Below are 14,167 nucleotides of genomic sequence, written 5' to 3' on the forward strand. Positions count from 1 at the left end.
ACAATGCCTCACTTTCCTCGACCCGAGAATAATATCGGAAACGCCGGTTGGACGGAACTGGTCCGCCAGTTAAGCGCAACTTTCCGCGCGGAAAAACAACGATCGGCTTTAGTAGGCCGCTTTGGCAGAAAGTTTCGTTGGTTACGGCGACGTTAATGAGCGACAAAGATTACCCCAGTGGCACCACTTGGCACGCAGTAGCGAACCCGGAAACTCTCGTGATACCTTGGCGATTTCTTGCCCTCTTGCCCCGTTTCTGGTGTTGTTAGTTCGAGCCGGATACTCGGCGAATCTATGAGAAAATCCAGCGAACCATGGGCCAGTTTACGAGGAGAAAAGTGGCTTCCTTGGAAGCTTTGGAAGAAAACGAGGGCCGAAAGCATCGACGGGTGTGGGGGAAATTCGAGATCGAAGATACTCCGAGGAAGGAATTTAAATTCTAAAATTCGCAAGATGAAGTAGCGTAATCGCAGAAGCAAATGAGAGCTCGTAAAAGAGTGTTCGAAACTGTGAGCTCCGGGGAGATGATTAGCCGGGTTTAACGATACTCTGTTGAATTTAATTGGCATTTTTGTACGATAGACCGGCCCCGTCGAAACGATCCCCCGAGATTTGATTAAAATCCTAATTTGCGTGGCCGGAAATTAACTCGGTCGTGGAATATAAGTTTGCCGAATTAATTATCAACGGCTTGGAACTCATTATGGAACTATTGAAATTTTCATCAGAGTACAACTTCTATATTTTCCGGGCGCAATAATCCTTGGCGCTTGAAATTGAATTAAGTGCACTTGGACGAAAAGCTGGCGGATTCCGTCGGAAACGGGACACGAACGACGCCGGATCGACGTCGTCGGGGACGCAGAATGTACGCCGATGAACGGGGACGCGTGTCGAACGGGAATTTATTCCGGTTTAAAAGTAATTCTCGGGAAATCGGCGAGTTGGTACGGTACGGCCGGTGACGCGTTTCGAATTTTTTCCCTAGCCCGTGGAAATTTCGTTCTTGCGAAAGTTGGCGAACAAGGTAATACAAAGACAGAAGCCGGATAAAAATTCAATCAGCCTTTCGATGTTGTCCGTGTTCCAGGACGTTGCCGAATTAAATTCAATTAATTCCATCCAAGTTAGTTACGCGACCGACCTAAAAATTGCGGCCGCCACGGACCCCGTAATTAAGTCGACTGCTTCCCGGAAATAATTGGCTGTATAATTGACCGGCGGACAGGGTGTGTAAATAATTACCTCACGGGTTTGGTCGAGGAGAAAGTAAATAATTCTCCACCCGACTGTTTCACTGTCTCCCGGGCACCGGGCACAAAGAACGATCCGGGCAATTAAAATTCGTCGTACGATCGATTTTTCGCGGTAACGGCGTCGCTTGGCGTATCATAAACACCGTAGACTGTTCTCGCTCGATTCAAACAAATCGAATCGAATCGCGGTTAATCCGGATAGAGCGACGGGCTTCGGAAGCGAGAAATTTCGCGACATGGAAATAGCCGTGAGCAAATAGAGGGTAGGTCCACCGCGGGTCGATCCACCTGAAGATAAGACGAAAATGAAAAACGAGAGGCGGAACACGGAGGCTATTATGCCTGCCATGCGACGCCCGTCTTGGCGAATTCTATTCGCAGCGTTCACGCAGATAATATCACGTATGCCAGTCCGTGCGTTAATCACGTAATGGTGGGAGACACTTGAAAGCGACTACAATTCGCAGGTCGACGGTATAATAATGGAGAAGAGATGTTGTAGAACGAGAGGAACTTCAGCTGCTCTCTCTGCCATTCCACTTTCCACTGCCTCCACTGCTTCTATTTATAATCCTATTCTCTTTATAAGCGCACAAGTGCGAAACGGTCTCGCGTGGCTCGAAATTAGCCTCGTTATCACGATATAATTAGTTCGGATGCACGGGGCTGGCTCGAAATTCGGTGAGCCCCGATACTGTAATATTTCAACGGCGCTGCGATCGCGAATTCCTCCTCCGTCGTTATAGAAACTACCCCCATAACGATTTCCTGTATCCAAAAATTTTCAACGACCGAATTCACGATCTCGGAATAAACAAATTCGACGAGACTACGATCCTCGCGATCGCTGTCGCGAGGAATCATCGGGAACCCTCGACATCGAACCTTCTACCCCAAACCGGTCAAGTTAACGTCGAGGATAGTAGCGTGAGGGAGCCCTCAGACGGTCCCAGAGCAATCGAATCCTCGGGAACTGGCAGGGCGGCAATGACAAGGCAAGCGACACGCTGGAAATTCGACGTTTCCAGGCGAAATCCGGGGACAACTGGCGTGGAAATCGAAGGGTCGAGGGACCCGAAGGACGAAGCCCGTGGTCCCCGTGTTGCCTCGCTACTCGACGAGGAAGGACCGACGGTGATTATGGCGCCCAGGGTGGTCGCGTTAAACAGAGGCTGACTTAGAGGCACAGCGGCGCTGGTACCCGCTGGTGGTGTAATCCTTTGATTACAGCGTGTTTCGAGAGTCGGCTGAATCACGAGGAAGCGCGTAAGGTGATATTCCTGAATGGTACGGCCGGAAGCCGAAACCGGGCTGCATAAAGGAGGATATACAACAGGGGCGAGTCGCTGAGAGGCGCGCGCGCGTCGGCTCGCGCTCGTACACGTACTGACCTGGCAGGCTGATGCAGGATACACGGGAATGAACCAGCATAGCGCATCCGGTGTGCTCTGGTAATGAAATACAGTAACATTATATCCGCGATATTCATCCGCGACGCGGTGTGCGGTTTGCCGTTACACGAGCGAGCGTAGGCGAGCGTGTGCGTGTATCAGCGTCGCCGGGGAATACGTGTCCAAGGGTATCGCATGGCGTCTGGATTAATCAGGGTTCGGGGAAGCCGTGCAGCGATGACGGTTCCACGGAACTCGCGTGGCGGAAATTAAGGAAGAGCCGCGTGGAGTTCGCGAGCGGATCAGGGACCACCCACGAGGGACCGAGGGTTTTATAGGACACGATGGGAATCGTTGATTCGTTGGAGCGGGTCGGATCGGTGTTTGATTTTTCACTCGATTACAGATACTCCGCGGGGAGTTGGGAGAAGTAGGATGTCGTGGAATTTCGTGGTAGGTGGTCCGTGAACGTAACTAGGACGAGGTGTCGTAAAAGAACAGAGGTGGTGCTCGTCCGAGTTTCACGGTTTTTTCCTGGGCAATCTCGGTTTCGTAGTTGCTCAACAGCCCTAGACACGTTGCACAGCTTTCTCACCGGTTTCTTTGGTTAGACTACCGTGAAAAATGGAGGAAGAATGGGTTCCGTGGAACGCATCCGTGGTACAACTTTGGAGCGATATCCACTTACAGGCGAGCGGCGGGCCATACGGAAGCGCCATAAAGCTAATGATCCCTAAGTGATCCGTACCACGACGACATGATGACTGTTGTGTTAGGGAGGATGGGATTACAACCGAATAGAATGGAACGGGATGGAACATCCCATCATTATCCAATGATCTACGTCTCTTTAGCGACGTGTGTATGCCACACCTCTTTGCGTGTAGCGATCAGAATGTTGCTACGCGATTTATCTTTGATCGACTGCGTACGATTAGATAAGCCATGCTGCCGTTTAATTTCAATTTCTTCCAGTGACATCTTTCTTTTTCCTTTTTTCATCGTCAAAATATATATTTTTTCTTTTTTTTCTTTTTTTTTTTTTTGGCAATTTTGTCAAAATCGAAACGATTCTCCAGTGTAACGGGAACGGTATCTTGTGTCGTATATTTTTACCAAAAGTCGAAAGGCAACGATTCGAGATTGTATATACAATTGTTACGATTTGACCGCAATATCTTGTATCCAGTGCTCGCGTATCGTAGCACAGCTTAACGTTATCTCTGGCCACTTATCTCGCGAGAATTTCCGCGCATCCTTCTCGGGTATAACGACCCGAAGACGAATCCAGCGAGGCTCGCTTTCCCAAACGTTCCACGGCGTTAACGTATCAGTATGTTTGGCGACTAAACCACTGTACACCGCACGATCGTGCTGGCTATCCATCAGGCTGTATATCCGGTATACAGGATGACCACCTGTATCTCGCTAAACAAGATTTACCCCGTTATAGATCATCGAGCGCGTGATCGAGTGGACCTCGCCTCGCGTGTAATCCACGAAAGAAATAATTATCGCTGAAAGGGCCACGGAACGTCTCGTGTTCCTGGTCGCGGACATAAATCACGTGGCTAACTTACGAGCGAAAATTTGTACCCGATGGCCGACGTTGTCACTCGTGGGTTCGTAAACGACGTTAAGAACGACGCGAACCGCGCGAGGAGGAAACGAGGATTTAAACAGCCGTATTTACGAAGTGTGGAAAATTTCGCAGCGGAAGCACCGTTCCCGGGTGTTATTCGCACGCATTTCCAACGGAAACGAAATTTTATCGATACGCCCAGAAGATAATAAATTATTACCGCTGCATTTTGTTGGCTCGTTGAGCATCCGTATAAATTTCCACGGCCGCAATCGCGAGTGCTCTTTGCCGGGCAAATCGGCAAATTACATAAATTGAATTGTTATCGAGCATCGACAAACATCATCACGCTGATCGTTGCGTCGTTTTAAGCGTAATACCGCATTTACGACCCGCGTTAATCTCGCGAGATCGTTCGATTGGAAAAAGCCGCCTCCAATCGCTGTTATTCCCTCCTCCTACCCTATCTCTTGCTCATCGAATCACCGGATAAGGACACGATGATCCTCCCACTCGGAGGTTACATTCAAACACGGTCTCCCGACATAGCCGCCGGGGTGGATGGAAGAAATTAGACAAACTAGAGTGCGAGGGGAGGAAAAAAGGGGGAAGAGAGAAGAATCGAATTCGAAACTCTCCCTTTCTCTCGTTTGAATAACAACGAGAGACACCGTTCCCAATCGTCGTCGAAGACGAACAAAGAATTGCTCGTTACGTAACGAGACGTCGATCCGTTTAACGATCAGCACTGCGCCCTGTTAGGCTGTTCAGTTAGGAATTCCGGCCGAGAGGTAGCCAGTGGTGTGAAAAATATAAATGTCAAGGAAACGCCGCGAGATAGAAGGCTGATCGGGTGAAAAGCGACGTCACGAAGCGCGTATGCCGATCAGCAACGTGTTGCAAAGTCACTACACAGCCATAACTCATCAGCCCAGACGACTTTGGTCGCCCGGAGTCATCCGCTGGGCGAGGAGAACCGCTCGACCCCCTGCGGATAATTTATAGGGTGCAACCCCGTCGAAGGTTGGCTTGTTCAATTTTTAAACGGCCACGCAGCGCCACGGCAAGATTATATACGGCTTCAGCGAGCACCAATCGGCCTAGATTTTTCAGCTGACGCGAAACATCGCGAACAGGGGATCCGTTGCAAGTGCCGGCGAGATTGCAGACCTGTCTTACGGCCATGAATCGCGGACGTCAGTTCCTGGCCTCGCGTTATTTAGATAACGGCTCGGGGAAATATGAACGCGGATGAAATTGCTTAATTAGATCTATTAAACAGCGGTGTGTATCGTTTATCGCTAGTTTACTCGGCATCGCGCGAAGGGAAAACGATACTCCGTTCTGGTTGGTTTAAGAAATATTTTAATATCTACGCAGCAAGTAACGCTTACGTCGATTCTGATATCAGAAGGGAAGGATACACGATTCGACGGGTGCATTAATAACGGGAGACCTTCGATCGGATTATTATACCACGCGACAAGTGTACAACCGAGATTTCGGAGGGATCCCTGAATATAAGTGACTTTGAGTCTGAAATATATCGCGGCAGCCTACGAAGGGAAATTTGGAGGGGAACGCTTTAATATACCGTGTCGTCTGCGTGCTCAAAATGGAAATTTATTCTCAATGTAACGATGCCGCGTGGCAGGAAATATTGTTCATCGTTTCCAAGCATTATGTACCGTTAAAGGTGAACGTCTATTTTTCATAACGGGGCTGAATCTACGCGCAGCGTGACAGGGCCAAAGCATGATGGATGAAAATGAAGTTCTTCCGTTGAATTTACGTCTTCCATGTTAGGAGAACGTTCGGTTGCTTGGTCATCGAGTGTCTTTCCTCCCCCGTAACCGTGAACGAAGACACGGGGTGCGTTCTGCACACCCATTTCTGGAAACCTACCATCGCGAACGTCTCCCTAACGCAGCAACTATCACCAGGTAATCCCCTTTGCGAACTTTTCCCGTTAATATCTCGACGAAATTTGATTACCAAGGTATCGTCGATTTGCATGAAAGAAATCCAAATATGGACGCCAAAGCGTCTAGATATTTCACCGACACGATTCAAGCCGCTTTCACCACGCACAGATGGACGTTAAAGGCACGCTCGAAGCTCGCATAAATCAACCTCCTCTTCCGAATGAATGTTGCGCTAACAACGGCTCGCTCTCGTAAATTGAGAAATGGTTAAGGGAGGGAAGGAAACGAGCGTTCCTCGCGTAGAACGAAATCGTCCGGGATGATACCGTGGTTACGAAATCGAGAAATGATTTATGAATCGGAGTTCCTCGAAAGTCGAGCCCCGAGCACGATCTTCGAGACGAACCTCGATCGTGATCTAGCAAAGGTTTCGAGTCGATTCTGGGTGGACAGTGAACGGTATTCCGAGAAGAATTCGACATCCCAGGCTTCGTTGACAGACGAGAGAGGTAGAGGGTACGTATCTTCAATCGAAGATGATACAACTGAGAAAGTCGGATTGGAACGTTCTTAAACGCAATTATATTTGCTCGAGCATTATTCGTAGCCATCGCTAATGACATTTACCGACCGCTTTTCAACCTAACTACGACGTCAGCCTATAAAACGCCGCCTTATATCTTTATTACCTCGTCTAAAGAACCCCTGCTACGCGCTGGCTCACGTTCGACAGCTCGTGTGGATATTTCGGCAATTTATGTAGAAACTGGGGAAGTCTGGAAGGTCTGCACGATCGAGAGGTTCCTTCGCGACCACGCTAATACCTTTATTTATAGCTATTACGATAAACTATGGAAGACTTTACCCTCTTTCGGGCGATTCGTTACGGTAGACACGAAAGGATCAGGCAATAATGTTTCGAACGCTGGTAGAGACGCTAGCCAATTGTTCATAGACTCTACGTATCGTCGATAATGAACGAATTCAATATCTAACACAGCCGTTCCCTTCCGATCATTTGGTTTATTCATTTACCTCCTCCGTGTTTGATTATTTACATTCTCGGGCTATATATTCCCCATTTTCATCTGCCACCTGTCACAACATGGAACAGTAAGTACAGGTGCTAAATTACCGAGTAAGGAAATTAAAAGACAACATGAAAACATCACGAAACTCGATGGCTCTCTGGCAGCAAACGGACCCGGGCCAGTCGGTGAAAAGATCTCGTTAAAAGAATTGTAACGAGAGTTCCGGGACGGTGGCGAACACCTTGTACATGGCAGCCCATTACAGCGTAACCACCCCTCCGCAATTGCCAGTTAACCAGTTCGGTGCGGATAAAAAGCGCGCCGGAAGGAAGATCGTCGGTGAACGCTTTCATTGGACGAAATCGTGGTCATTGTCGTGGACATTAACCCGATTTCGTTGGCCGTCATCGGCCAGACGAGGCAGACTCGGTGAGAAAAGAAGAGGAACAGGACGACGAGGTTCGTCAATGCGATCAGCCGAGTAGTGGAAAAGAGATGAGGATTTTTCGATCGAGTGACTTCGTGGATCCAACTGGCCAGATCAACGCAATCGATACGTCCGACGTGCGGAGCTCGTGTGTCACCTAGGACGAGAGGGCAGGGTGCGATAGAAGGGTGGAAAAGTGGGAAGATAGAGAAGGGACGGGTAAAAAGGGGATGAAGAGGGAACGAGTTGTGGGTAGCCTTTGTGTGCGAAGGAATCCTGCGAATTGGGGCTATTGAGCACGGCGCAGTGGACGAATGTAATGCACAGGCAGCCAGTACGGCTTTCACGAGCGGTCACACCAAAAGACTCGTCTAGGAATACCCAACCCTTTATCGTTATTGCACGTCCACCGGTGTGGGCTGACTATAGCGACGCGTTGAAGGGGCTGGCTGGCGAGTCCGCCGCGTGTTTCCTGGTCGTTCGTCATTTTTAGTGGTCGGCCCTCGCTCGCTCGGGTATTAAATTATATTTCACACGGTGATTAACGGTCCTAGGATGTATTATTAAACCGTAGGACCTCATACGACGTGGAATCCTTGCCGGACAAGATGCCCCAACCCTCCGAGCTTGTCTTCGTCGCCCTCTTTTTCCCGGATCTCCCCTCTCGGATCGTCGCCTCTCTTGCTTACGCTTTTGCTCCTCGTGCAAGGGCTGTTTTATTCCTCGTCTTCGCGAAATTACCGAAAGAGGGATGCATCGAAACTACGAAAAAGCGTGGCAACGTAGTGGTTTTGATTTTCCGATATTTACTTTCTCTCGTAAATATTTAAATAAATATTTAAACGTGGTCGAAAGAGATACTCGAAGGGGTTGAGCGCAATTTGCGAGATCAACGAAACCCCGGGACGAATTAAACGAAATTCCGCTGATCGAAGATGAAGCTTCTCGAAGAACAAAGATCGCGTTGAATTATTCCGAGCAACGCAGAACGTGCTGCACCGTTTATTTCCGAAGTCATACGCGTAATTGCGAATTTACATGTTCCCGCAGGTTCGAATTTAAGAGGTTTCTGAATAATTAACGGCTCATTCCGCGCACGTTCATTGCATTTAAATAGTAAAAGCTACTTGTTAAAGGAGCGACAGAAATTCTATAAAGCGTATGATGTTTCGCAATTCCATTTTAATTAGCACACGCTTTTGAAATTATGAATACCGCGCGTCCATATACGAACCCGTTCTACCGTTTCGGTCGAGCGTCTTTTTAATTATCCCGATTTCAATTTGAATTTTATTTACGACACCGCGCGGGGTCTCGTTTACCTTTCGCTTCGTTATTGTTGCTTATGGAAAAATCAAAGTAAACCGTGTACCACGAGCGTTAGCCGACACGTTCCTGGCGCGACGACTATACGCGACTCGCAGTAATTTCACCTGGAAACCTTCCACCGTTGCCTGTCGCTGACAACTTACATAGAATCGCGCTCGCAGGAAATGCGGTGTACACACACGATCCCGGTGTCGACAATTTACACTTGTCCGAGCTATTGACAAGGGAAATTTTACGTCTCGCGACGTTTTCTCCGGCGGAAAAATTCGCCGCTCTAACTAGACCAGACACCTCTCGAGGAGAAATATCGAGCGCAGCTTGCTTTTAAGGATTTTCTTCCTCCAAACGAGTTATTTTCTTCCATACCTTCGCGATATTCCTGGAACGTTAACAAAGGCCAAAGTTCGAGTACGATGACGGTGAATTACGGGATTCTTGCGTTCTCGAGACGAGTGCAAGTTAGGGGTTGGAAGGTACGCGAGAGTTATTCTATTCCTGGCGGCGAAACCGACCAGGCAACTTTTGATCCTGCACCCGGCAATTATACGTAGGAACGTGTGCAGGCGTGTATTTGCCGCGCACACAGCCACGCTAATTGCATCGATTTCCACCCACGCTGAATCCCGACGAGTAATTTATAACTTAGGAAGAGGTCGTAAAGGGAATCGTTACCAATGATATCGTAACACCGGTACAGGCGTCGTGTGTTCAACTCGCGTTACTTGAAACGCGAACAAACGACCTCCGCTTCGGATAAAACGCAACTCCTGCGGTCAGAATTATTCGCAATTCCCCGAGCCGAGCTCGTGGCAAACGCTCTATGAACGATTCGGAACTGTTTCGAAGATTTTTCCAGGAAAATGTACCCGCGAGTCCTTTCTCCGCGTAATGGAGAAGAAAGGAGTACTCCTGATTTTTATCCGCACGTTTTATTTACACTTTTTACTGACATGGCTACGCTTCTGTTTTAAACGCCGGATTAATGGAACGTCGAGGGTTTTCAGATGAAAGGTAGACACCGAAAAGGTTTTCACTGTTGCGGAACAAGTTTTACCGCAAGGGTTCCGCGCGAAACCACGAGAACAGAATTACGAGATGGGTAGGAAGACGCGAGGATCGATTAATGGGTGAACTGCCAATGCGGTTTTACGACAAGCAATCGATACGGTTCTTTTATTAAATCGGCACTGGATGGTAAAGGAATTCATTGAACGTAAAATTCGAAGAACTCGAATTGCGACTGTGCCAGTACGCGTAAAATATTCGTATCCCTTTAAAAAGATAATTCGAGCTTTAAGTACACCCTATATTTTACAGAATATTGAATATTACTGCCGTTCAATGGTCGAAGAAAATTTTATTAGTTGTTATAAATTTTTATTTCTTTTTATATATTTGTATTTCGTTAATTGTTTTATATTATTTCGTTTATTGTTTCGTGAATTGAATTATGCATTATACGTGAAATATGTGAAATATTATACGAGTACCAATATGATAGGTTGATTTTGATTGTACTTTTTTTTTAATTATAAATATTGCGTTTAAAATTCGTACTCCAAAAAAGCAATGGAACCACGTGCTGATTGGGGAACACGTGATTTTGACAGTTTCAGCGGGAAGCTAGTAGCACGTGTAGCAGCGTGCGCGGTACGTGTGTTTATAACCTCAATTTCTACTTTCCATGAATAAACGCGTAAAATGTTGGAAAAATATTTATTACAAAACCACCAAGAGGAATTGGAAGAAATTTTGGATAATATAGATGCCAGTTGCTATTATTCGATTTATGTAAAGTAAGTGTTTTAACATTGCGTTTATTTTTCGTATAATACGAAAGATATTTTTATTCCAGCTTCGTGTCACTATTTGGGGAAGATGCCGACATAGCACAGAAAATTTTGCGTTATCCTAGATATTATTTACCATTGTGCCACGAAGCAGCAGTTAAAGCGCAAGAAGAAATAGCGAAACCAGAACAAGTTGTAAAGAAAAAGGTAATGGCGTCAAACGTAAAATTGTTATTGAATCCTCTTTTTATTTTTTAGTATTCTCATGGTTTTATTTTGCAAATATATGCGAGTAGATTCGTATTAGAATCACTGCTGTACCACTCGCACTGGATCAGGGACAAATTGGACAACTAGTTTCGATGAGTGGCATTATTGTCAGAATTTCGCAACCAACAATATTAAAATCTGTACAGAGATATATCTGTAGAAAGTGCAAACATGTTACACTAGCCAATGTTAGTTGAAGAGATTATATATATATGTTGTAACTTTTACTAGCTGGCAGTTTATGTATTATTTGTTTATAGTATGAATGGGAGAGACAGAGTTTTGCAGATATTATAGAATGTGAGGCATGTCATACACCAAAGCTGAAAGTCCTAACTGGTTTTGATCTAGAGGATTCCTCGGATTGTCAAGAAATAGGACTACAAGTAAATTAATCCATATGATTTAATAATTGTCATTTGTGTTAACATCACTCACCTTTAATACTCTTGACTAGGAAAAATATAGAGGTGAAACAAATAGGTCCTTAACCGAGGAATTGAGAATTATCCTTCTAGATGATTTAGTTGATAAATGTAGACCAGGAGATCATGTTGAGATCAGGTGAACAATTATTTACCAGTAGTGCATATTACAAATTAGCCTTCTCTTTATAATTTATATTATAATATACTGTACACTTCTAGCGGTGTTGTAATAAGAATTTGGGGTCCCTTGGAAGTTGATGAACGTTTAGAAGCATCAACTATGATGTTAGCAAATAGCATTGTAGTACGGCGTAAAATTTCCGACACATCCTCTTCGCAAGAAATGAAAGATGTTTTTAAGCGATATTGGGAAAACTACAACGATAATCCTTTGCTGGGTAGAGACAACATTCTCGCATCTATTTGCCCACAGGTATATATTTACGTATAACGTATAATAATAAAAAAATTAAAAAAGAAAGATAATATATATAAAAATTAAATTAAAGCTTTATGGTATGTATACTGCAAAACTGGCGCTAGCTGTTGTTTTAGCTGGTGGTGTGCCCAAGTGTAATGAAAGTGGTAACTGTTCTTATTATTATTTCTTTTTTCTTTTATTATTTTCCCAATATAACATACAATAACTTTAAATAAAATAAGGAACACGTGTACGAGGAGAACCTCATCTTCTCTTAGTCGGAGATCCTGGAACTGGTAAATCCCAGCTACTTCGTGCAGCGTCACGTTTGGCTATAAGATCAGTTCTTACAACTGGTGTCGGATCGACTGCAGCGGGACTCACAGCTACTGCTGTCAGGGTTAGTCGATATACACCATCTTCTGTCCTTAACAGTTAATATCTACATAATTTTCTTAATAGCGTGCACTTCATAGGATTCAGAAGGTTGGCATCTAGAAGGTGGAGCTCTAGTATTAGCAGATGGAGGAGTTTGTTGCGTGGATGAATTCACAACTATGAGCTCACAGGATAGGACATCCGTTCATGAGGCCATGGAACAGCAAACAATATCAATTGCTAAAGCTGGATTAGTTAGTACATTAAACTCAAGATGTTCAGTGATTGCAGCCATTAATCCAACCGGTGGTCAGTTCACCGAGGATGAAGAATGGGAAACGAATTTGGGGGATCCGCTTTTATCGCGTTTCGATTTAATTTTGCTTATGAAGGATAACAGAAATTCAGAGTGGGACAGGTTGACATCTGAACATATTTTAAAGGCTGCTGTTGAGAAGAAAGAAAATATTGCTCAAACGTAATAAAAATTGGTGCAGTTGAATATTTTAGCACGTTGTTGATTTTTAATTAAAGCGGTTGTTGCATTCACAGAGATTCAAAAACTCATATTGAGCTTTTAAAAACCGAATGTCTATGGAAAGAGGATACTTTACGAGAGTATTTGGCATACGTGCATTCCCTGGAACCAAAATTAACAAAAGAAGCAGAAATGGTGCTCAGAGCGACTTATCTTTATCACAGATCCCATCCAGATAGAAGGGAAGAAAGAACAACGGTTCGACTTTTAGACAGTCTTATTAGGTAACAAGAGACAAAACATTTAAAGCTATTTTTACAATATTTAGCATAAAATTATTTTCAGACTAGCCGAAGGACACGCTAGATTGATGTATAGATCGAACATAGAAATTATGGATGCCATATTCGTGGCAAAATTAGTTGGAACATATTGTACATCTGAGATCAACCTTGGTTGTTCATTTCCAACAGATCCAATTGCAACATATAGATCTGAAGGTGCGTTTTACATTGTTTCAATGCTTCCTTTCTAATGTATCTTTTATTTTTCGAAGTCAAAAATAATCTTATCTAATCAGAATAAGATTAATAGATTATAATTTCGAAATTTTAGGTGAAACATTATTGAGGGCTATTGGTTTACAAAGTCTGGAAAATTTGTTATAAGTAATTTAATTGTCGTGAAGAAATTTTTATATTCATCGTCGCAGTGAAAGAGATTTTGTTATGAGTAAACTAAATTTTTATTTGTCACTTTTCTTATTGCTGCTTACAAACGTACAAATTTACCAACTCGTATTTATAAAATTTAAACATTTCTTTCTTACTTCTTTTATACAAAATGAAGTATTCTATTGTTCAATGCTATATAATAAAGGTATGTAATAATCATTTCAATCAATTTAAACAACTTTCACATATGTAAAAATATATTTAGTGGGCACAATCTATTTGATTAAAATCTCAATAAATAACAAAGATTCTTCAACCTCTTTTTCCTATATTCCCGAACATTTTACTTGATATAAAGTTTCCAGTTCATTGAGACATTTAGATACACCCAATAAAGTAACAGCAACGATATAACCCAATTTTCGTATTCTATAAATAATTTATCGATAATTAATAAATAATTAAACGTATGTAAAAGTAATTTGTTCTGGTTTTTTTTCAAAATATCCCTTATACATATATATATATGTATATATATATATATATAGATTAAACTTTACAATACGATAGAATATTTTAAGGATCTAAGTAACAAGTACTTAATAAAGAAAGGCCATATAATACATGTTGTAAGGAATGTGTAGGACGTTATTAAGGTAGACAAGATGTCTGATTTCCGTACAATTAGTAATTAAAGTAACGTTCCATAAAACAACAAGTATGAAATTAAACTCTATATTCGTGGACACAGCACTTTGTGTTATTAAGTTATTTTGATTTTCAACGA

General features: G+C 43.9%; 2 protein-coding genes across 5 annotated transcripts in view; one reads left to right on the forward strand and one right to left on the reverse strand.

The window, feature by feature from the left end:
- The first annotated feature begins 10,576 nt into the window (after positions 1-10,576).
- LOC108555428 (DNA helicase MCM9) lies at positions 10,577-13,374 on the forward strand. Its single transcript, XM_017911056.1, has 12 exons — positions 10,577-10,737; positions 10,797-10,938; positions 11,028-11,189; positions 11,262-11,387; positions 11,459-11,565; positions 11,649-11,862; positions 11,939-12,014; positions 12,093-12,250; positions 12,327-12,706; positions 12,781-12,990; positions 13,052-13,206; positions 13,322-13,374. Exons 1-12 carry the CDS (start codon positions 10,643-10,645, stop codon positions 13,372-13,374), a joined length of 1,878 nt encoding a protein of 625 aa, XP_017766545.1. The 5' UTR covers positions 10,577-10,642.
- Positions 12,185-14,167, reverse strand: part of Scamp (secretory carrier membrane protein) — a 4,914-nt gene continuing 2,931 nt past the window's right edge. The window contains exon 9 of one of the 4 annotated variants that reach the window (XM_017911057.1): positions 12,185-12,277. The gene's annotated coding sequence lies outside the window, so the exon portion shown is untranslated. Of the gene's footprint in view, positions 12,293-13,626; positions 13,810-14,167 lie in introns of those variants that run through there. The other 3 variants (XM_017911060.1, XM_017911059.1, XM_017911058.1) reach the window with 3 other exon arrangements.

Source organism: Eufriesea mexicana, unplaced genomic scaffold, assembly GCF_001483705.2.
Source record: "Eufriesea mexicana isolate 0111107269 unplaced genomic scaffold, ASM148370v2 scaffold124, whole genome shotgun sequence".
Lineage (NCBI taxonomy): Eukaryota > Metazoa > Arthropoda > Insecta > Hymenoptera > Apidae > Eufriesea > Eufriesea mexicana.

Coding starts and splice junctions, on each gene's coding strand:
- LOC108555428 (XM_017911056.1), top strand. CDS start 10,643: ATGTTGGAAAAATATTTATTACAAAACCACCAAGAGGAATTGGAAGAA. Junction 11,190..11,261: donor AACATGTTACACTAGCCAAT/GTTAGTTGAAGA, acceptor ATTTGTTTATAG/TATGAATGGGAGAGACAGAG. Junction 12,707..12,780: donor AAAGAAAATATTGCTCAAAC/GTAATAAAAATT, acceptor TTGCATTCACAG/AGATTCAAAAACTCATATTG.